The 25,957-nt window shown below is 39.1% G+C and overlaps 1 protein-coding gene across 3 annotated transcripts in view; it reads left to right on the plus strand.

Annotated features, from left to right (window-relative positions):
• Nucleotides 1-25,957, plus strand: part of LOC136866081 (FHIP family protein GK23746) — a 607,505-nt gene that overhangs the window by 42,351 nt on the left and 539,197 nt on the right. For all 3 annotated transcript variants that reach the window (XM_067142738.2, XM_067142740.2, XM_067142741.2), the window contains exons 3-4: nucleotides 6,427-6,620; nucleotides 10,166-10,423. In XM_067142738.2, the coding sequence (XP_066998839.2) occupies nucleotides 6,427-6,620; nucleotides 10,166-10,423 (452 nt within the window). The remainder of the gene's footprint in view (nucleotides 1-6,426; nucleotides 6,621-10,165; nucleotides 10,424-25,957) is intronic.

Consider the following 25,957-nt stretch of genomic DNA (forward strand, 5'->3'; position numbering starts at 1 on the left):
TATATTTCTGAAATATCTCTCATATAAATCGGAATTTCATCCTCTTAATCCTGTCCAACCATGCTAGCCATCTTAACCGTCCAATTCCTTTAAAATAAACCAACAAACCATCTTTAGAGACATTTTTGCGAAAAAGACAACTCAGATGACTGGGGAATTTATTTTACTAACTCCAGTTTCAACTAAATTTATCCATAAATTCAGTGGCATAACATTGGTCTGAACCAAACAATAAATATGCCCTCGCTTGCTGTCAATGACCTTACGGGGCGAGCTGCTTCTATGCTGCCGGTTACGTAATGACCTTGCTAGCCCTTTAACTGTCAAATTCCTTTAAATAAACAAACAACAAACCAACTTTAGTGACATAATTTATGAAAAGGACATCTCAGATGATTAGAGAAATTTATTTAATTTCATCTGGTTACCAAATTTATCCACGAGCCAAATATTATTACACTAGTCTGAATCAAACAAACATGTTCTTGCTCTTTGCTTGCTGTCAATGACCTTACAAGGCACGCTGCTACTTGTCGCTGTGCTGCCGGTTACGTAATGTATGGGAGGGGGGGGGGGGGGCGTGGCAACGACCGGAACTGTTTATTTCGCTCTCTCTTTCTCTCCTTCTTCCTTGTATGATTGTATGCTAATCTGTACATCGTATTTTCTTCATTCAGCGGTTCATTTAAATTATTTTCATTATTGCTTCTCTGGTCAATGAATGAAAAATGAAAACCTAGAACCTGTTTTTCAGCCAGTGACTGGGTCAGGGATGTAATGAATGAAACATATATAGGCTATTTGTACGATGGGGTCGCCACTCCCAAAGTGATTTGTTAATGACTGATAGATGGTATGAAATGATAATGGAGAGTGTTGCTGGAATGAAAGATGACAGGGAAAACAGGAGTACCCGGAGAAAAACCTGTCCCGACTCCGCTTTGTCCAGCACAAATCTCACATGGAGTGACCAGGATTTGAACCACGGTATCCAGCGGTCAAAGGCCGACGTGCAGCCGTCTGAGCCATGGAGGCTACTCTCTGGTCAATATACAGTATATACTTATTTTCTTTAGAGCGTCTGTTAATTTTCCTTTTGTTGTCATGCAGTATTTCCATAAAGTTATGATTGTATTCTTCCATGTGTTCATCCATTGCTGAGAACCTTTTTGTCTTATTGCATTCATGTGCTCCTTGTATCTCGTCTCCAAACTCCTCCCTGATTGTCCGATATATTTCTTTCCACAACTTTGGCACTTGATGCAGTATACTCCTGATTTATTGAACCTACTGGACCTATTTACCTTATGTGAATTGAATAAAATTATCTTATTATTGTTGTTTGTCTTAAACGAAATGTCAATGCCCTTTTTGCTAAAGATCTTTTTTATTCCGTATTAGTGTCTGTTGTGGAATGTTATTACTGCTACATTCTTCCTTTCTTTCTATTCTTTTTCCAAAGTTGATCTCTGTTTATTAACGTGCTCTTCGTGTATCCATTTCTCTTTGCGATCTCATATATAGTCATCATCTCTTTTTCGAAAGCTTGTCTTTTTAAGGGAAATTTAAGGGCCCTGCCGATCATACTGTAAAATGTTGCCTTCTTCTGCTACCCTGGATGGTTGGAGCCCTTCCTAATAATAGTGCTAGTGGTCGTTTCTTTTCAAAAATCCTGGTACTGTAATTCCCTACCATTTCTTGTTATTTTGACGTCTTAGTAGTTCAGCGATCCTCCTACCTCTGACTCCATTGTAAATTTTATATCATTGTCTATTTCATTCACCCTTCTTAATACTACCACACCTATTTCTTTTTCATCTATAATAATGAAAATGTCGTCCATATATCTCAACCATTTGATTAATTCTTTAATTTTCTCAATTATTTTATTTGATTCCAAATAGTCCATGTAAATAAATACCATACGCCGGACATCCATAGCCAACCCCTTTTCCTATTTGTATATTTTGTTGTTAAATCCAAAATAATTGTTCTCTATCATGTATGCTAACAACTTGATAAATTCTTCAATCTCTATTTAACTTAAACTGTTATGTTCTGTTAACTTCCTTCTAACAATATTTAGGCCTGGTTTCTTCAACTGTATGTTAAATTTTACTTAACAAATGTTCTAACACTTTGTTTAAAAGTGCCCTGTTTCACGAGCACATTTCCAACATTTGTTACGAAACAGTTGTTAAAGACAAATTAACACATTTCAGTGAGATTTCTGAGCGCGTTTGGCAGTGAGCGTCTTTTGTTTCTTCACATAAAGCGCTTCTAGTGGTGTGTTGAAATAGTATTTTGTCACACAGACACATGGTTGACATTATTATAGGTTATGGTTAGCGGAGACCGATAAGACGTAAACGACAAAAGCGTTATGATGAATGCGAGTTTTTATTTCATTTAATTTTAATTTAAAATTATGCGAATGTGCTTAAAAAATGAAAGAACGGACTGTTATATCACAACATTTGATATAGCCTATTCTTATATTCTTATCACCAGGAAAATGTGATAATTGATGTGTTTTGAATGGTTTTCGGGTATTATTGCGGGGAAAAAAATGTAATGCCTTGTTAATGCTGCAGTGGCAGCAGGAATTCTTTGCAGGATTCTACACACTTTTTCTTGCACTCATGAACATAGTCGCCTACAATTACATGAAAAGCATCTCAAGCATAATATCTAACAAGTAGAGGCCAGACCCTGCGGTCAACCGATTTCACCGAGCTTCAATGTATCTGTGGGAAGACACTCAACGGTAACTCGTGTATAAGGGTTTAAGTCAACACGCTTTTGTTTCCGAACCCTCGCTGAGTTCGAAGGAAAACCGACCTTGGAGGGTAAACAAGTAAAGAAGAAGAAGAAGATGATTAAATTAATATTTGAGGGAACGTTAAGATAAACGTTGGAACAAAAATATTACACAAATTGCAGTACAGTTTATTTTCTACCTGAAATTTAATATGGGCCTAAACGTTCTCACAGTTACTGCCGGGTATTATTTTGAGGTAGAAAATAAAGTTCCACTGCAATTTGGTTATTCATTTTATTCGGATTTTACCTTCACATTCCCTGAAACGATGATTTAATTTGTATTAAAAAGTATGTCTACAGCGGTACTCAAACTCACGTCGTGGCGGTTCGGAGACAAGTACGAAGATCAATCGGCCACCGCTCCAGTTATCGGGGTCGCAACTCTTCAAGTATATAAATGTTGCACTATAATCGGGGGATTCATAAAATTTTTTGAAATTATTAGGTTGCAGACCTGACATGTTTGAGTAAAATTTGTTCGCATTTTAGTGTTCTATCACCTCCATGTTGTCCGAAGTGGATGCTGCCTCCTCACTGTTGGAAACTCTAACCTGTTTTCAATATCGTCCAGTATCTTGTTCATTATGGCTTTGGTAACTAGAAATATATCTTCTGAAAACTCTAGAAAGTAGTTATTTCTTAGTATGGGTCGTCCTTTGCCTTCTTCAGTTTATAAATAGTCCTCATACAGCAGTAAAGTTGCAAACTTATGTCTTCCACATGCCTCCATTTTGAAATGTTAGCAGTTGTTAAAAGAGGTTTAACACAGGGCTGTTGCCAGGTTAATTTAACAAAAGTATTAACAATTTGTTAGAGTTAACAATTCTTGATGAGACAACCATTTTGTTAAATTATGTGTTGAGTCTCCTTAACAGCAGAGTTAACACTTAACATTTGTTGAAGAAACCGGGCCTTATTGTTTTAGATATGGGGATGTTGGAATACATGTCTTTAATGTCGAGACTATGAATGTGTAATTTTCCTTCATTTCAATAAACTTTGTTCTATTACAGAAACCGCTTGTAATACCAACTATTGCCTCCATTGAGAATTTAAAATGCTTTCTTAAGAATACCTGTATAAATTTGGCTAACCCGTATGTCGGACTATTTCTTATAGTTTACTAGAAAATAAATATTTTAAAAATTTCAAGATTTATATATAATTGTTGTGTTGATAAGTATATTTGTAACAATGTACCAAGTCCAAAGATTACTGATGTTTTGGCACTGCTGAAGAAGTGTGTAATTGGCTCTCGAAACATGTACGGGAATTAGGTATAATAAAATATGTAAAGTATTGACAAGGCGGGAAAGTGTTCTATAGAAATCCCTGCTACTATTGACAGATCAATGTTTCTAAAGAAATTGCAGAAGATTACAGGACTGGGTTTCTACCTTCTTCCACTCATCGAAAACCTGCTCACCAACAATTGGATTGAAATTAGTGATGGTGTTGCAAAATCAAACCCAGTCTCCCAAACTATTGGGGTTCTCCAAGATGATCCTCTTAGTCCACTTAGTCCACTGTATAGTCAAGAAATGTCAAATTGCTCATGTATGCCGATGTAGCCTTACCTTCCCCATCGGAGTCAGATCTACAAGCTTTAACTGAGTGATTAAATGGGCAGAAATAACTAAATTAAGAATAAATAAACAAAAGACTGTTTCTGTGACTTTCAGAAGAGGAGGCAAATGTGGATCCTTTTACTTTGACAACAGGCAATTAAAGTCTGAAACACATTTTACATACTTGGGAGTCACATTCCATGTTAAGGAACTGTTAAATGCGGCTACGGCTACACCGCGAACCTACTACGCTGGCATAGCAGGGGGAGAGATGATACTCCCACGTGGCGCGTCCCAGGTGGCGGATAGGGGGTCCTAACTAGCTTGCCGGGTGACTTGAGGGAAATAAAATACCTCTCACGGACCATACACACAACCCCCTGTGGGTGGGGGACACAGACGAAGAATACACCCACGGTGTCCCCTGCCTGTCGTAAGAGGCAACTAAAAGGGGCGACCAAGGAATGATCAGATTAGAACCATGAGACTACTTGTGATTAGTACCATCACGCAGGGAACACCATGGGTTGCTTTCTCTTGTGTGTAGTACCACTATGTTAGGTACAAAATAGGTTTGAGATTAGTAGTGGCAGTGTGTGGCTCAGGGTGCATTTTATAGTACCTGTGATTTGTACTCTTATATAAGCAACACCATGGGATGAGCAACACCATGGTTCTGCCTTGCCTATGTTTAGTACCCACTATGTGAGGAACACCATGGGATAGTGTGAGTCCCTGTGGTGAGTCCACTTTTGTGAGGAACGCCATAGGTTTGTGTTACATGTGCGAATTTCATTACCTGTGAGTAGTACCATAATGTGTGGAATACCGCGAGTCTACACTACTTTTGATTAGTACTGCAACATGACAAATAGCATGGTTCTATTTTCCTAGCGATAAGTACCATTATGAGGGGCCGATGACTTGGATTTTGGATCCGTTTCGGCTACAAATATCATCGATTCAGTATTGTGCTTTAGAAGCAGTCCCTTGGTCAGTAATACTATTGTTTAACGCTAGTTTCTGGGAATTTGGGGCTTTGCGGGTCGGATCCACTGATTGTTTTAACTTCATATCCATCCATTCATTCATCGTCCTCACGTTTTCGAATTCTGGTCACTGGAGGATTATGTATTTTTAAATTGTCATAACATTTCATCTCATTACAATATTTAAAATTTCATCTCATTCCGTACCATTAGGGTCCGTTGACCTAGATGTTAGGCCCTTTTAAACAGCAAGCATCATCATCATCATCATCATCATCATCATCATCATCATCATCATCATCATCAATGCTGCTACGAAAGCAATAGGCGACATTCAACATCTCAACATCATTTAAAAATCAGCCCAGTAATGACATATGATCTGGAAAATATGCGTGTGCATCTTAACAAGGCACAAATGAAGAGGATAGAGAGCCTAAAATCATCTTTTCTAAAGAGAGCACTTCGCCACTCATCTGCAGCTTTGTTTATGTGCTAACGAGAAAGAGTTGTGTCTGAAGATTTTGCTCGCAGCCACTCCGCCATATAAGGACCTCATGGAGGAACTTCAGTGAAAGGACAACTTATGAGAGGAGTTCTACCTGAGTGATGCAGTGACTAACCAGGAGTGGACCCAGGGAGGTTATGCACTAAGACATTTAGTAACTGGACTCTGTCAATGGGTTTCATCATGTTCCATGCAGCAACAGTAAATGCAGAAAATGTGGTAAACTCTGTAAAAGGTACCATGTTTTGAAGTGCAAATTGAGGATGGAATCTTTAACAAAGTTCTGTATGGAGTTTTGACTGTTTTGTTTTGGATTTTATGTATAAATATTTCATCATTATGCATTACAGGTATATTACAGTTACAGTTACAAAATTCTATTGATCTTTTGTCTCATTATTGTATTAAATCCTCTGTTCATCTTAGGAATACCAGGTCTTCTAGATGAAACCCATGAAAAGAATATATCTGTGTGCATCTTTAAAATCAATCTGATGTATTAGATCTCAACAAGACTAATATTGTCAACCTTTTCCAGCCACCTGTAGGATACCCAATTCAGGATGATGTATTGGGTGTTGTTAACCATCTTGACCAGATGTTAACATTACTACTCTTGGAACTAAGAGCTGTGGAGGCAGACAACCAACAGTCTCAGTCACCCTGTCTTGAGTACTTACTGAGTGAAAATCTTCTGGACAGACTTTTTGCATGGAGCATTCACACTGGAAGGTGAGAGCAGTTTAGATCAATAATCAATTATCAGTTCAATAATAACTTTGTAAATTTAAATGGTAATTTAAATGATTTCTTAATTTCTAATTAGATAACTAACATATCAGGTAGGATGCAGAAGTTCAGGAACTTGAAGTATAGTTCCTTACTATGAATACTTTAAAACATACCACCAACATTTGCAAATCTTCTGGAAGCTAAAAACCATCCTTTGCGACCTCATGTGATGCTGATTGTTTTTTATTTGGTGATGCAGTATGATGTTTCCTCAGATTTTTATCCTTGGAAACAGATAAAAGTTGCAGGGAGTTACCCCAGATAAATAGGAGAAGTAATGAAGTACAGAAGATCTATGTTTGCTGAGGAACTCTTGAGAGTAGTAGGGAACGATGTGCAATGAATGGACTTAAACAGTGTTAGAATTCTATATAAAGATCCTTACGTATAATGACTTGATATACAGCTCCTTGTTTACGCACATACCTCCTGGCGGCAGACTTCTTTTTCAGAGGGCATCGGAAAGCTGGTGTCATGATGCAAGAAATGCCTAAATTGTTTTGGTGATTGTGTGGAAAAATAAGTATGAACCTACTAAACTTTTAGTGATAAAAATCATTTTGTTTTGTCAATGTGTCTCTTTTCATAGCCCATTGGTTGAAAATAACAATCTTCGTACATTAGAGCATTTGAACCTTCACGAAGATTCTTAAAATGGACATTCCACATATTTTTCAAGAGGCTAATTTTACCTCAATGTACAGTAATTTTTTTATATCACCCTGTGATAATAGCATACCGCATTTACTTGCGTAATTTTCCCGCCTCGCGTGATTTTCTCTCCCTGATAATTAGAACGAAAACTTGGAAAAAAAAAAATCTCATATTCCCCCCTCCCCCCTCCCCCCCCCCCCCCGGTTTATCTACGGTTTCCACTAGTTGCAAACCACGGACTAATCTCATCTTCGTGATTCATGCCAATGTACGGAAATTGAGAACTAGTTTGGAAATTCCAGTTCATGTTTCCCATGCTAGGAGAGTAGGAAGTAATTGATTACTGAACATTCCAGGGCCAGAACACACCTGTGTCTGCTACAGTAGCGTAGCCAGGATCGGCCAATGGGGGGGGGGTTACAGTTACAAAATTAAGATATAACATAATGAAAGTGCTTGTGCGTGTCTGGTACGCGCATGCATGACTGTCATAAGGATACTGATACAAGAGTGAATTACTGTATGTGATATTCAGATTGCAATACACTACAAAATTCTTACTTTAAAATACAGAACAAGAACAATATGATCGAGGTCAGCAGTTTTATCTCAAACGGTATGTTCAGTTTACAATCTAAAATCTAATTTTCGAGGCTTCCTAGAAAATAAATTTAACACATCTGTTGGTTTTACAACTATGTCTCTGTGAATGTTCAAGGGAGCCAACCCGTTGCGTCGACTTTCACTTGTGGTATTTCTGAGGTCTTAATGTTGAAAATGATCTCTCACTGGCTGCAGTGGTGACAGGTAGGGTGGCAAACACTCTCAACAAGCAGTAGATTGCAGGGAGTTTATCTTGGTCACATAAAAGAAGTTTATTGTTTACTGTCAGTTTCTATTTATTTTCTTTTTGTGAAAGTTCAATGGGGGGGGTTCTAACCCCCAGTAACCCCCCCCTGGCTACGCCCCTGGTCTGCTATCCATATCTCGGTTTATTTACTGGTTTGTTATACTCTAGTTTCATTTTCTATTAGGTCTGTCGTAGGACTCGTATTGTGGTCATATTGGATGCATTGTTTTAGGCCTTTTGTCTAATAGTTTGATTGTGAATGTCATGTCAGTGCTATTAAAAGATCTTGGATAAAGTTGTGTGTAGAGTGATTTGTTTAATTTTTCTTGGTTCTTTTTATGAATTTTAAAATTTTTGTTTTGTATTCATGTTGTTGTGTAAATTCTTGGCTGTATATTATGTTGATAGATATTTTTTGTTGAGTTTGTACTTTTTTCGGTATGGCTAGGCAGGCATCAATTTTTGGAAATGAGACAAAGTCTATCATAGTGCATTGGCACTGACGGTGGCTGCAAGTAGCCTATGCAGTGGCCTCCACGGTATGCACTAGCCATGCGTCTTGGATGTGCTATTTACCAACTGATGAGCCCAACTTAGCACACTGGGGCTAAACACTGTCAACCAGGAATGAGTTAGCTGGAACTACATTAGTACCATGTAGCCTTTTAGCACAAATTTTACCATCTTGAGTGTAATTTATTTGCATAACTTTTAATTCAGAATACTTTAAGTTAACTCCTATCTCCTTTTGACATTGTCTCCCACTTTGCTGAGTAGTCGCTCTTCTGACAAATAAAAGAAGGGAGGTCTACCTATTCAGTACCATTTGATTAAATACCAAATATCTTTATTAGATGTAAGGGACTAGTTTCGACCCTATAAACCGGGTCATCTTCAGCCTTAATTACCAGTTAGAAAAACATAAAATACAACACAATCACCAATATTCCACTGAAACATATATGACTTACTGACATAGTATTCATTAGCACTTATGTGTCATGGTTAAAAGTTATAAGCTTGAATTTGGGACATATGGGCACTTCTTTTTCGGTTCTAGACCACTTCTATCCCATCTATCCCATTGTCACCTACAAATGACGTGAGTTAGTACGATTTTAAAGATGATAATAAAGAAAATGAGAGCTGCGAGTTTGCATTCGGGAGATAGTGGATTCGAATCCCACCATCCGTAGCTCTGAAGATGGTTTTCTGTGGATTCCCGTTTTCACAGCAGGCAAATGCTGGGGCTGTTCCTTAATTAAGGCCTTGGCTGCTACCTTCCTAATCCCAGCCCTTTCCCATCCTTCTCTCGCCAAAAAATCTTTGATGTATTAATGTAACATTAAATAGTAGAGAGTAGAAGGTTAAGAGATACCTCTTGTGTTAACATGTAAGCTTATCTGTCCTCTTAACAACTCTGTGAAACTCGACAGAAGTACAGAACTATGGTAGTTGTTGTAATAATTAATTTTAACTTACTGTTTTCACCATAGAAGTCCAAGTCATCTGTATAGGGACCAGGTGTGACCATTTTGGCAGAGTAAGTTGGCTACATGGATTGGATCACATAGCTGTGAGCTTGCATTTGGGAGATGACCGGTTTAAATCCCACTGTCAAGAGCCTTAAAGGTTGTGTTCTGTGGTTTCTTATTTTCACATCGGGCAAATCCTAAGGCTGTAATGAAATCCAAGGCTGCTATCTTTCCAATCCCAGCCCTTACCCATCCTTGTGTAGCTGAGAGCCTTTCATGTGTTTCTGTGTCGTTGAACCACTAGCAAAAAAGGTTCAATTTGATATTATAATTATTAAATATATTGTTCAGATAGAAATATTTTCAGCTAATTTTTTCAAAATCGCCGTTTTCTTCTGTCATTGTGCCTAAATTTTTTCTGGGGCAGGGGAAAGTGACTATTTGAGTTGTATACCAAGAAGCAAGTAATTAGAATATGTAATAAAGCACTCTTTTATATGTTTCAGGTATAGCAATGCTCTTCGCCTTGAACAGCTTAAGCTCTATGAGTTGCTTGTGAGTCAGTCTCGCCACCAACTTCTTGTTCATGAACCATTCTTACGACCTCTACTAAAACTTTTGGCATCTTGTACTGGAGAGGTATTTCCTGTTGAAGTAGAGAAGAGGTTAGTTGTATTACTCAACCAGCTCTGCGTTTCTCTAATGCAGAACATTGAACTCCTTGACTTGTTCTTCTATGCCTCTCCTGATCAGGGACCAGCCAAGTAAGTTTACATCCTTATTGGTAAACTATTGTTGTGTGGAAAACACGTATCTTACAAGTTCACAAATTTGGGATTTCTAAAGCAAATTATTAAAGAAACATATCTTCTTTTCTTTCAGAAAGATTTTTGCAGCTTTGTACAATTGAAGTATCTTCATGCATTGATATGTTTTATCTTGAGATTATCTTATCTTTAAATTATCTTGAGATTACAGTTATCAAGTAATTTTGTTGTCTTAAAATTAAATCATAACACACTATCTACATCTTATTAGAGTTGCAAAAGACAGATAAGAAAAAACAATCAGAAGAAAGTAGTACAAGCAAACTTGTAGTCTTACATGACTTCATATCTTGATCATAGCCATGGGATCATGTGAATGTCGACCACAGGGGTGTAATTAAAAAATGTAATTTGTCTTGAATGGGATTTAAACTGCCACTGCTGCTGCTGCTGCTGCTCCTGCTGCTGCCTTGATGAGAAGCTAGTGACACTGTTACTCTGCTATCTTGCCCTACTCGTTGTAGCACATTTGGTTAGCTCATTATTATTATTATTATTATTATTATTATTATTATTATTATTATTATTATTATTATTATTATTATTTCTTCGTTATGCCCATTCAGAAGCATGTTTGAACTTGTTCATTGGCCTGATGATTTTCACCTTCTTATCCTCCCAAAATCTCTTCATGAATGCATTGTGTTGCATCTTGTGTTCAGTGGACCACTTCCTACCAGTTTTATTTTTTAGATTTCTTCACAAATTTGTGCTTCGCTACTATTGTGTTAAGAGCTCCACAATCTTCTATGATGTCGTCCATGATATTCATTTCTTGGAGGTCTGCCTTAGTTTCTTCTTACTGGGCGAGTTGGCCGTGCGGTTAGAGGCTTGTGGCTGTGAGCTTGCATCTGGGAGATAGTGGGTTAGAATCCCACTGTCGACAGCCCTGAAGATGGTTTTCTGTGGTTTTCCATTTTCACACCAGGCACCTTAATTAAGGCCACAGCTGCTTCCTTCCCATTCCTAGGCCTTTTCTTTCCCATCGTTGTCATAAGACTTATCTATGTCAGTGCGACGTAAAGCCACTAGCAAAAAAAAAAAGTTTCTTCTAGCCAGTGTATTTTGACCTTCTTTGAGTTGATTACTTAAAATAATCTTTTGGTGTGTCTGTCGCTGTCCATTCTATAGATATGGCCATAGAATTTTAGGCGTCTCTTGCATACGGCATTAGTGAACCTGTCAGTTATGAGTAGAGGTCCGCTGTTATCCTCTTAATTCACATTCCATTTTCTCTCGTGGGACCATAAATTTTCCAGGCAAGTTGGCCGTGCGGTTAGGGGCGCGCAGCTGTGAGCTCGCATCCGGGAGATAGTGGGTTTGAACCACACTGTCGGCAGCCCTGAAGATGGTTTTCCATAAGGATCAGGAACCGAAGGAAGGAAATAACCTTATCAACGGAGTTAGCTGAAAATTTGGAGACTCCCTTAAATACAGTAGTCAACGGGTGAGCCAGGTTAGAGAAACTCTGGGGAAAAGCAGGTGTAGGGGGTGCCTGGGAAGGCTTAGAGTGGTCCAGAGGGGTTACTGAGGCATCGTACCTTTGATTCGGGTGCCCTTGTGAAAAGGACGGAGTACAGGTTGGGTTAGGACTAGCGTTAGCCTGTAACATTACGGGCGCAGACAATCTCATTTATGAAAAGTTTTCACTAATCTGAGAGGCCATCGGGGCATTAACCACTTGAGTAGGGGTTATGCAACCTAAAGGAGCACTTGATACCGGTGGCGCTAAAACAGGGGCATGGTTTTGCACCATTGCATCAGAACCGGGCTGAGTAAGAATAGAGGGCAGACACTGAGCCACCACAGAATTACCAGTTACCACAGGAAAATTGATACAGGTACCGACATGCAAAGAAGATAGATCATTTGAATGACTTACAGGTGTCCTAGTTCCAGACAATGAAACAGAAGATCCCAAGCGAGAATTAGTCACCTGAGACTCCTGAATATCACCAGCACTAGATGTCAGACTGCGCACTTGAGCAGCAACAGATGCAGCACCAGAGTTAACACTTTCACACATTTCAGATGGGATAGACACTTGAACTTCAGAATCTGTGTTATTCAAATTATTCCCTTCAAGCAAACCACTAATTCTGTCGAAAATTCTCGAAAACTGTACTAGTAAGGCTTGACATTCCTGCCGCTCAACTTCCGGCAATTCGAGAGACAACAAAACCCTAATTCTGTCCAGGTACTGTAGTAACTGCGCCTTAACCCGCGCTAATTGGCCATGCGAGGGCTCAGAAGCACAAAAGGACATGGCCTTAAATTCAGCTAACCTATCTTTAACCACGGCCAAAGACTCCCACAACTCGTCCGTCGTTAACTCGGGTATGGTTATCGGCAAATCAAGCGACCGTTTCAACAGACTAGTGTCATGTCTGACGTTGCCTATAGAATTCATTTTGCGTATTTTTAACTTGTAAATCAGTTCTGCCTTTCTTAAATGGAAAGGATTAAGAACAGCACGAGCCATCCTGATGGGTAGAAACAAAATTCAAAACGATATACGACTTTCAAACTTAACGCAGAGTTAGGTTAAGCACGATCACCGTTCACTTTTCTTTCTTTCGCAACCACGCGATTGCTCTGCGTACTAGTACTTCAGCGGGTACGCAGGACACAGTTAAAGGGAGGAAAGTAAGTGCAGTTAAAGGGTACCTAAAACACTACACACACAATAAAACATCTGATGAACTACGCGGAAGTCCGCCGATAACAACACAGGTAAATATCAGTAGGGGCAAATTGATGATAATAAACCAGGAGAGTGGAAAGGGAACTGGGAAACCTTACCAATGGCCATGGAGGTGCAAAGGTAGTGGTTTTCCAAAAAGCCAACAGTGATCTCTTGTTTTCAAAACATTATTTACAAAATCGGCAATACAAATTAACTTACATACATACATACATACATACATACATACATACATACAAACATTATCATTATAGACTGTTATGCCTTTCAGCGTTCAGTCTGCAAGCCTCTGTGAATTTACTAAACGTCGCCACAATCCTCGATTTGCAATTAGTGTTGTGGCCTCGTTTAGTTCTATACCTCTTACCTTTAAATCGTTAGAAACCGACTCTAATCATCGTTGTCTTGGACTACCTCTACTTCTCTTACCCTCCATAACAGAGTCCATTATTCTCCTAGGTAACCTATCCTCTTCCATTCGCCTCACATGACCCCACCACCGAAGCCGGTTTATGCGTACAGCTTCATCCATAGAGTTCATTCCTAAATTATCTTTATCTCCTCATTCCGAGTACCCTCCTGCCATTGTTCCCACCTGTTTGTACCAGCAATCATTCTTGCTACTTTCATGTCCGTTACTAAGATATCCTGAGTCCACCCAGCCTTCGCTCCCGTAAAGCAAAGTTGGTCTGAAAAGAAACCAGTGTAAAGATAGTTTCGTCTGGGAGCTGACTTCCTTCTTACAGAATACCGTTGATCGCAACTGCAAGTTCACTGCATTAGCTTTACGACACCTTGATTCAATCTCTCTTACTATATTACCATCCTGGGAGAACACACAACCTAAATACTCGAAATTATCGATTTGTTCTAGGTTTGTATCACCAATCTGACATTCAGTTCTGTTGAATTTCTTACCTATAGACATCAATTTAGTCTTCAAGAGGCTAATTTTCATACCATACTCATTGTACCTCTTTTCAAGTTCCAAGATATTAGACTGCAGGCTTTTGGCACAGTCTGCCATTAAAATCAAGTCGTCAGCATAGGCCAGACTGCTTACTACATTTCCACCTAACTGAATCCCTCCCTGCCATTTTATATCTTTCAGCAGATGATTCATGTAAACTACGAACAGCGAAGCTGTCTAACCACTGTAAGTACCCTGAACCAAGAACTCATTCTACCATCAATTCTCACTGAAGCCCAATTGTCAACATAAATGCCTTTGATTGAATTTAATAATCTACCTTTAATTCCATAGTACCCCAGTATAGCGAACAATTTTTCCCTTGGTACCCTGTCATATGCTTTCTCTAGATCTACGAAACATAAACACAACTGCCTATTCCTCTCGTAGCATTTTTCACTTACCTGGCACATACTGAAAATCTGATCCTGACAGCCTCTCTATGGTCTGAAACCACAATGGTTTTCATCCAACTTCCTCTCAACGACTGATCGCACCCTCCCTTCCAAGATGCCAGTGAATACTTTGCCTGGTATACTAATCAATGAGATACCTCGATAGTTGTTGCAATCCTTCCTGTTCCCTTGCTTATAGATAGGTGCAATTACTGCTTTTGTCCAATCTGAAGGTACATTACCAACACTCCATGCTAATTTTACAACTTTGTGAAGCCATTTCATCCCTGCCTTCCCACTATACTTCACCATTTCAGGTCTAATATCATCTATTCCTGCTGCTTTATGACAATGGAGTTTATTTACCATCCTTTTCACTTCTTCAAGCCCCTCCTTCCCATGAGCTTGGCTGTTTGCAACACCACCAGAATGATTTCCTTTTACATTGAGATGTTCAAGATATACCCTCCACCTCTCCAGTGATTCCCAGGAATCTATTATGAATTCACCTGAATTACTCAAAACACTGTTCATTACCTTTTTCCCTCCCTTCCTAAGATTCTTTATTGCTGTCCAGAAAGGTTTCCCTGCTGCTTGACCTAGCCTTTCCAGGTTATTACCAAAATCTTCCCACGACTTCTTTTTGGATTCAGCAACTATTTGTTTCGCACTGTTTCTTTCATCTACGTACACATCCCTGTTTGCCTCGGCCCTTGTTTGGAGCCATTTCTGATAAGCCTTCTTTATACGCTTACAAGCTGCTCTCACTTCATCATTCCACCAAGATGTTCGCCTTTTCCCATCTTTACACACAGTTGTTCCTAGGCATTCCCTTGCTGTTTCTACTACAGCATCCCTGTATGCCACCCATTCACTTTCTATATCCTGAAACTGCTTACTGTCCAATGTTTGAAATTTCTCACTAATCATATCCATGTACTTCTGTCTAATTTCCTCGTCCTGGAGATTTTCTACCCTTATTTGTTTGCAGACAGATTTCACTTTCTCTACCCTAGGCCTAGAGATAATTAGTTCACTACAGATAAGATAGTGGTCTGTATCATCGAAAAATCCCTAAAAAAAACTCGTACATTCCTAACAGATTTCCTGAATTCAAAGTCGGTTAAGATACAGTCTATTATGGATCTGCTACCTCTAGCCTCCCATGTGTAGCGATGAATAGCCTTATGCTTGAAGAATGTATTCGTAACTGCTAAACCCATACTAGCACAGAAGTCCAGCAAATGCTTCCCATTCCCATTAGCTTCCATATCTTCCCCACATTTACCAATCACCCTTTCGTATCCTTCAGTTCTATTCCCAACTCTCACATTGAAATCGCCCATTAGCACTATTCTATCCTTGCTGTTGACCCTGACCACGATGTCACTCAATGCTCCATAAAACTTGTCAACTTCATCCTCATCTGCACCCTCACATGGTGAATACACGGAAACAATTCTAGTCCTAATTCCTCCAACTGCCAAATCTACCCACATCATTCGCTCATTTACGTGCCTAACAGAAACTATGTTGCGTGCACTGGTATTCCTGATAAAGAGCCCTACCCCAGACTCTGCCCTTCCCTTTCTAACACCCGTCAAGTACACTTTATAATCTCCTATCTCTTCCTCGTTATCTCTCCTTACCCGAATATCACTTACTCCCTAGCACATCCAGATGCATCCTCTTTGCTGACTCAGCCAGTTCTACTTTCTTTTTTCCATAAGCCCCATTAATATTGATAGCTCCCCATCGAATTCCATTTCGTTTGCCAAGTTGTTTCCAAGGAATCCCTCGCCTGTCATATGGGAGTGGGACTCCGTTACTCCCATAGGTCCGAGGCTTGCTTAAAATATTCTGCGTGGTTTCCCATTTTCACACCAGGCAAATGCTAGGTCTGTACCTTAATTAAGGCCACGGCCGCTTCCTTCCAACTCCTAGGCCTTCCCTATCCCATCGTCGCCATAAGACCTGTCTGTGTCGGTGCGACGTAAAGCCCATAGCAAAAAAAAAAAAAAAATTCTGAGCTTGGTAAATTTATGAAGCAGGATGCTACCCCACTTGCACATAGTCCAAGTGAGGATCTCTCCTCTAACGGGTTATGGACCACCGGTGAATTGTATAGTCCAAGCCGCCTGAACACAAGGAGGGCCATGACTCTGAATATGTCCGAGATGTCCACTCCCATTCCATAGCAACTGGTATCCCGACTTTCAGGATCACTTAATAGGCCACTCAGCTGTTGTCCATGGTTCACGAACTAGGACGTGACTACAGTAACCCACACCATGAACCATCACAAATTAACTTCCTAAACAAATTTGCTAGTACACCAAATCTAGACACACTACACACTACGATATACACTTTCTTTGACAAATATAGTTTTACATGTTGCTAGACAAGAGCTTTGCCTTAAGCTCAAAAAGTTTAAGCAAATACACTTTAGTACAAAACAAATTCCACAAATACAATCTTGAAGGTAAGAGGAAACATAAAATACTATTACATTTTAGAGTGATATCAAAACTTGCTTTTCACATCTGATCAAGAGAGTGGCGATTAAGGCAAACTCCTCTGATACACCAACGAAAATTAAATGGAACTTAAAACCAGACAGAAAGCAACAGCGCTTACCCCAAGGCTGCCCATGCTGGTACAGAGGAGACGTAAAAAATATGATTCCAAGAAAATCCCACATAAGTTTAACAAGAACAGAGAAATCTCACAAACGATCTCATTTCCCCAAAACAATGAGCCCAATACTCATCATGAACACAACCTTTCCTTTAACAGCCCCAATAGAACACAGAATGAAAGCGACACTATTCCACATATAACATACATAAGGACGTACATTCTTCACATGTACTATGTCCTACCCCATAACAATAAACAATTACTAGAGAACCTTGTACCAAATTTAAAAAGGAAATCAAATCCTCAGCACAGCATCTCATAATACATTTTCATGAGTTCAGTAGGTACCATCAGTGCATTACAGTTCAGGAGCACACAATTTTTAACTTGAAACAAATCATATATCAGCAGAACAGATCAAATGGATAACTCTCAAAATACAGATCCAAAACGGTTTAATTAATAAATTTTCACCATAGTCCAGTTCGACATATTAAATTATACATAACCCAGGAAAAAGAGCATGAAGATATGGAACAATTACACTAAGGGATCAGTCATAAATGAAGTGGTAAAGTTAATGAAAATTGCAAAATCCAGGGGTGGAAGGTTAATCATCATTATTTGAAGCAAGGGTAATGTCAGTTCGAACAGTTGGAGACCTCTTGGTACTTATAAAGATAGTGGGATCGCGATTAGTTTGTCAACATATTCACCAAGCAAAACAATGAATAACACAAGATGGAATAAGAATTAATTTATCATAACACCACCATAAACACTGTGGCAAAAACAGGACAGTAATAATTACAGAGGAAAGCTCAGAAGGGGAACGAAACCTAAAGTCATATAACCAACCAACTTCACAGAAATAACTAGAATATTAATACCACCATCAGACACCCAATTAAAAAGGTTATGAAATACACCTCAAATCAGATGATCAAAAGGCATATACAACAGTACATTGTACAGTACTGGTTGTCCCTGAAGGACCTCAGGAAAACCTGGGCTAAAAATATGTGACATCAACAGATTCACCCTGCAGCTACAAGCAAACTCAGGTACCTCTCCAATTGCAGAGGAAAATGTGGTAAATAAAACATAAACGGCAGGGAATAAGGTAGTTCGAACGAAGATTCTCAACCATGGTATGAAGAAGGAGGGAACACCACTAAAAGACCCCATAATCAAATAGTAGTTTGATGACTGCAGTACCGACTGGGAATTGCCAGACAATCTCATACTTATCCAGCAAATATCACAGAACGGTAAGGTGTAAAATAAAAAATATCAACAAATATTAAAAATTTCCATTGAGTAAATCACCATAAACAGGTAGGTTATTTAAAGATGAAATTTACTGTTTAGGAAATTAAATTACTGATTACAGGTTATGTAGGTAAACATAAGGTAAAGAATAATTGTAACAGTAAGTTACATTTGTTAAGATGAGTTGCAGACATACCAAAACAAATAACACTCTAATCCACCACTAGGACTCCGAGGTAAAATTTCAAAAGGTGATGCACAGCCTCACCAAAGTGCCTGAACAATCATAAATATAAGCAAATTAAACAACAACCATATCTCACCACATTAATGACCACCAGAGTACATGTGCCAGCCCACAAAGGTTAAAAGGACCATTACCATCCTCGACAGCATGTCTCAAATCATATACAACAATCATCAACCCAAACCCACAGTATCACAATACACATTCACTAAACAGAGGAACAATAGCCATGCCATTAAGGTCAAAAGAAGAAAAACTCCTCAGGTCATGAATCCTTTCTCCATAATCTGCAAAATAACACAAACAAGTAGATAAGGCAATACTTCTCGTGCATCTCATGCAAATCTACAACCCATAATAATAATACAATAGTCGCACAGGTTACCAATTTTAGAACAAATAATTCAGCAAAAAATGATTACACAAAACACAAATCACAAACAAGAGCAGACAAGAATAGGTAAAGAATATGAAAGGTTTGGGTACTAGAGAACAAATTAATATGATCATGATTTAAGTTACACATCCAAGTAATACAGTATGGAAAATTTTAAGTTTAGTATCTAATTAAGCATGCCACCTAATCCAAGATATCAACATTAACACCAGTCGATGAGAAAACATCAGCTAATTAACTCCTTTGGAAGAGCATACCAGATCCCAATATAGAATTAAAATTACGAATTCACACAGTTCACACACTCTAGGCACCCGAATGTTAAATAAAATACCATATAGTCTCAAATTCCACCCGCCACCGAATAAGACCCACACCCTTATTTTGAAAGAACAAAATTTTAAAAAAAATGTGAAGTCAAAATTATTTACAGTCTTTACTAACACACATCAAATGATTAGAAAATACAAATAAAAGTAAACAAACATTTACAGAACGATATCAGACGAGTTCATTCATCATCATCATCATCACATACCCGCCAACTTTCAAAAAGAGAAATCCGGATGATCCTAAAGCGGAAAATTTTTAACACACCCATGTGTCGTAAAGTCTTGAGACATAATGAAAAAGGATGGCAACAGGGGAGATTAGAAACAATACTAATACAAGTCAAATATGTGTTATGATCACCCCTGAAATTAAATACACAAGGTTACATCTTCATGAGTGCTTGTCTGTTTCCACTTAACACCGCGAACACTTTCTGTGATCGTATAACACAAGGAAATTAAGCAGAATATGCCTTCTTAAAAGACTGATAATATGGTTTCTTAGTTGAACTCATTACGAACACCACTAACAATACTAAATTGCTTACAAATTCATCACACAATTCCACGAGTTTCAGAACTACCACCAGTGTTACTCACACCCATGCATAGACAAAGCCTTTCACAGCTGCTACAAACCACGATACAGTTACTGAAGTTGTTATATATAAATTCACAGCCTGCTACTTTTCACGGATATCTTATCTTCAAAATCATAGCCTGATACTTGTTTGGGAACATCTTAGTGAATAAAGTAGCAGTTGAGGTCGAACAGGTGACAAAAGCACGGTGATAATAGATAATGTGATTATCGATACATTTATCGGTCAAATTTCAAATACTACATCTCGTATTACCAGCTACTATCGAAAGTCAAACAAATCTGATTTGACTGCAGAAAGCGAAATCAAGCGTGGATATTCAAAATCCGTACAATATCATCGTTCGTCCATACAACCGTAAAACACACTCAACATCCGTACATTTTACGGAAAAACCGGAATACTTGGTAGGTATGCCATCAGTACCAACTTCGGAACTTTCATCACCATCACCTTCCCACAAAATGTCATCATCGCTGCCATCCATAGCATTAGAAATGCTACATTTCCTGAAGCTCTTCCATATGAGGTCTTCAGGGATACGATTCCATGCCATCAAAATACAATTGCGATTACACGACTTGTCGATATCGTATTTCCTACCGGCGTCACAATTTCCAATAATTTAGGCTTCCCGAACTACTTTCAGTTTCTCACTCGCACTAAAAGATTGCAGACGCTTTGTGGAATTCATGTTGATACTCGGAGGACATGCGTGAGACTGACGCCAAGCGCGGAAGTAGCGTATACTGAGAGTGGAGAGGGCATTGTTCCCAAGCCGCGCTGGCGGTGATGCCCGATTTATGCGCATTTGGAAAGATAAATTTCCCAAAATGTTAAATAAGACCCGCACCCAAATTTGGAAGTGATATTTTGGAAAACACAGTGCGGGTGGTATTCGAGATTATACGGTATACCAGCCAAGACATGGATATACAATAAAAATAGGCTTACGGTAATGTAACCGGTCACTAAGTGGTTACATAAAACAAAGCACTAAACACAGTAAAGGGGGGAAGGTAATAGCAACTACACAATATCAGAAACTGCAACCTCTCCAAAGGGTAAGGTTACAATTAATAGGTTTAAAGAAGAGAAAATGTTTGCTACCGTAATGCTTTCACCAAAGGTACTGTACACTAGGCATGTCAACATGTACGAAATTAAATTTGCAAGTACATTAATCACAGGAAATAAACAAACAGTTTAACCAACATGACTATTAAGAAAGGATAACCGGGAAACGGCTGGGAACCATATCCAAGCGATGGAAGGTATTGGTAACACTGAAGAAGCGAAGTCAATGTAATCCTAAACTTTACTTAACAAGTTAGATTCGATTTCATATATAAAGCAATAACCAAGATACAATTAAAATAATGACGGCATAATTTCAACAACCATTACAATTTACATGAGGGTAGCATTTAGTGATTAAATTTATTTTACACCGGAACATCACACATGACGTTCCACTGTCGTGGCGTTACCTTTAAAAACCCAAAACAGTTCGAAATAAATAAAGGAAGGTAACGTTATACTAAAATGAAGAGATACATCTAAGGAGGAAAAATAATTTACGTATAATCCTGGAGCAGAGCATCTTCAGTGGGTAGCCCCCTCAGAAACACTTCTGAGAAAGGGTACCCGACCTAAAGATGAATAATCCACGATGAAGCGGAATTAATGAATGAGATAGTCCCGAGAAAAAAAATTTACTTATAAAGATTACTTCGAAAGGCGTATAACATTTAATTTACAAAACAACAAACGGGAACTATCTCTTGACAAAGTGAGGCGACTTACCGAAACGGCTAAGTCATAATTATAACATTTGGAAGCAGAAGGAAACACGGGTACGCTCCGGCAAGATAAATTAAATGAAACACTACATCTGAAACTGAATACCAGAAAAGTTAAAAAATATTAATCAGTGCTTACCGGATGGCGGGGCCAAGAAGACCCGTGCCTTGGAAGGTGACCGTTCCCTTCAGTGGTCAAACAGAAAAGACGCCCTCGCAGAGCAAGGCTCCAGCGACAACGCTTCTCCCCGGAAATTATGAAATATTACCACGGCCAATGAGCGTACGATGTTTTCCTTCACCTACCAATCACATTTCCTTTTATTTTCTCCAATAGGAGCGCAGAAAAAATAGTGCTGACAAAGAACATTTAGGAAGCCTTTAGAAAATTACGAAATTTGTGCAACTTTACGAAACCGGAAATCTCCCACGCCGATGTGGCGCGTGTGGTACAGGATGCACCAGAATTACAATAACAATCAAATAATTTTAAAATCATATCGACTTCAAACAAATTAAACAATTCCAAAATTCACATACTGAGGAAAACCAAAACAAACAATTGAATAAATCCTTTACATACATAATTTATCGCCGTCTTCCGAGTCCAAATAATCAAATCCCAATAATCACAACATACTCCCCCCCTTTAATTTGGAGCACCGCTCCAAAATAAAAATTTTGATCACAATTTTAGCAGTTCAGTTACAGCATAGTTTAGAAAATAACAAAACACCCAAAAAAACACACTGAAAAACAAAGGAAAAATGTCACTGAAAACAAAGGACATATAACAATGTTTGTTGAAACAGAAACCACGTAAAATATACACTAAAGAGATTTTTAAAAAATTTTCTTTTTTGTTGTTATGTTCATAAAACACCACACTGAAATTATTTTCTTTAAAAAAAATGAAACGTTCACTGAAAAAAAAATTTAACACAAAATAAGAGACATCTTTTGGATTGAGTTCTTGGTTTTTCTGTTTTATTTACACTGTAGCACCACGAGTTCTTGCTGTTGATGTGACTGACGACGCGGCCACTGTCTTCAGCCTCTACATTACAGTTCAAACTGGGTGATTGCGCACAGCCCAGCAGGACTGGCGTCATTGTCATATCTGGTTACAGCGCTGTAAATTGACATGTCCAAGTATAGGTGATATCACGTGCCACTAATGGCCACGTCAGAGTATGTCTGGTAATTATTCAGAATCTTGGCATGGGATGATGGTCACCACCATGCAGACGGTTCCCTCTTGGATTAGGGACGTCAAGTTGTCAGGCAAGAACAGTAATTGTCATCTGTGCCTCAGGACACTGGAATGCAGTGCAGAACGGCAGGGCCCAAGACATAACGTACCTCTCCACTAGGCACGACAGCAGAAATGGGGATGGTATCCCCCTCCGACCACTGCAACAGAAATTTACCCGCAGCAGACAGGGAATATGAAGCTAAAGCCACCCTGGTGGACAAGAGCTTGGAGGCACCTAACCGGTGTCTCCTCGACCTTCATTTGGGAGGTTCCCCCACAGGTTTGGGACTATCTTAGCCCCCCCATTCCAGCAAGCACTATGGATAACTTAAGATGAAATTTAGGAAATAGTTTAAAGAAACTCAAAAACTCTACCGGAGTTTACCCTGATTCCACAATTTGACAATAATCCCTAGTTACGAAGATCATAATTCTACCCCACAATACATACTAAATTATATCTAATATGATCATAAATGACCTTTCCATTACAACTAAAGAGACTTAACTAAATCATAAACTATAAAACCCGAAAAATTGTGCGCACTAATTAAAAATTTGCTTACAACTAATTCCTTATCACTACCCCAAAACAAAATAGTTACTAAAGTATTATCTCATAACTAGGGAATTTTTATCTGAGATAAATGCACACGGCTGATCCTCTTTCTTTCAGGATCACTGACTAACAATGATACAGGGGTTAAAAATTTCAAAATTGTGCAGGGACCTCGAAATCTGGGGGATAACTTGCTTATTACATGGTCCGCAGCACTACTAATGGGATGAGTCTTTACATAGACCTGGTCACCCACAGACAGATTGTGCGGTCTTCGCCCGTGATATAGTTACGTTGAACTTTAGCGTAATAAACCTTCAAATTTTTACGCGCACGATGCCAAGCAGCACGTATCGTTTCTGGATTAGCGACATCAGGCAGGAGATCGTTAATGGACCACAGATTAGAAAGTGGAGAATTAGGGGTGAACGCTAGCATCAATGAAGCAGGAGTTTGCTTGTGACTTTCATGAACAGCAGTATTGAAAGCAAACGATAGCCAATTAAGTGAAGAATCCCACTTTGAGTGGTCAGAAGAATGGTATGCAATAAGAGCAGATCTTAGGTTCCGATTAACTCTTTCAGCATAATTAGGCCTGGGATAATAAGGTGTTGTAGTCACATGAGAGATAGATAGATCAAAACAGAAATTACGGAATTGCACAGATGTAAAAGCTCTAGCATTATCACTCACTAAAAATTGACAGGGTCCAAATGAAGCAAAGATCTGTTTTAAGCAAGAAATAGTAGTACTAGCATTAGCCATGCGAGTAGGGAACAGCCATGTAAAACGCGAGAACGCATCAACACACACAAGTATGAAACGATGGCCGGTCCGTGAACGCGGGAATGGTCCAATGTAGTCGATAAATAGTCTCTCCATTGGGCGAGAAGCTTGCTCAGATGACAACAGACCAAGGCGGGTATTAGGAGCGGGTTTACTGATGTTACAGGTTTTGCAAGATTTGACCATTGTGCGAATTTCACCATCCATAGATTTCCAAATAAAATGCTTACGAATTTTCTCCCTAGTTTTAAATACACCAAGATGTCCGCCAACAGGGGATTCATGGAAATATTTGAAAAGAGCAGGGACTAGATTAGAAGGTACAACAATTTTGGGGTCTCTGCGCCCACGAGCAGGACAACACAGAACACCATTTTTGAGGACATACGGTTTGACATGTTCACCAGATTTAATCCTGTCAATAATACCCTTCAATTCAGGATCGTCTTCCTGATGTTTAGAAATATCTTTGAAAAGGACAGGGGAATTGGTCAAAACCACATTAACAAAGGCCGAAACTTGTTCAGGAGAGGGATCAGCGGATTCTAATTGAGGATCAGAACTGCCAGGGTAGAACATTCTACTAAGAGTGTCGGCAATGACATTTTGAGTTCCACGAATATGACGAGCTTCAAATTGAAAAGCTGAGATGCGTACTGCCCAACGCGCAAGACGACCAGTTCTTCTTGGCTTGGCCAGTACCCAACTCAATGCCTGATTGTCTGTTTCAAGATCAAAAGGTAGATGTTCAAGATACATTCTAAATTTCTCCAAGGAGAAAACAACAGCTAAGGCTTCTAACTCATATATAGAATAGTTGCGTTCAGCAGGATTTAGACTACGCGAAGCATAAGAGATAGGACGACGTCCCTCTTCAAATTCCTGAAGGAGAACACCAGATATACCTGTAGAAGAGGCATCGGTTTGAAGAATGAAACGTTTAGAAAAATCTGGCATCGCCAGCACAGGAGCATTACATAAAGCAGATTTTAGCTCATAGAAAGCTTCAAGTTGGGCATCACCCCACTCAAATTTAGCATCTTTTCTCCTCAAGGCATTTAATGGGGCTGCTCTTTCAGCGAAATTAGGGATAAATTTACGGAAGAAATTGACCATACCAACGAACCTAGCGACAGCTTTGACATCTTTAGGAGTAGGAAAATTTTGGATAGCTGCAGTACGAGATTGGTCAACCGAAACACCTTTCTCGGACACGATATGGCCTAGGAAGGACATCTGAGGCTGTGCGAAAGTCACTTTGCTAGCCTTAAGGGTTAGTCCTGCTTTACGGAGTCTTTCAAGGACTTCATTGATATGAGCAAGGTGTTCTTCAAAAGTTTCGCTAAAAATTACCAAATCATCAAGATAATTATAAACGAATTTGAATTTAATGTCCGACAACACGTTATCCAGCAGCCGGGTCAAAACAGCAGCTCCCGTTGCCAGTCCAAACGGCACGCGCTCAAATTCATAGAGGTTCCAGTCAGTAGCAAAAGCTGTGAGATGC

The sequence above is a fragment of the Anabrus simplex genome, chromosome 3 (genome assembly GCF_040414725.1).
Source record: "Anabrus simplex isolate iqAnaSimp1 chromosome 3, ASM4041472v1, whole genome shotgun sequence".
In the NCBI taxonomy this organism is placed as follows: domain Eukaryota; kingdom Metazoa; phylum Arthropoda; class Insecta; order Orthoptera; family Tettigoniidae; genus Anabrus; species Anabrus simplex.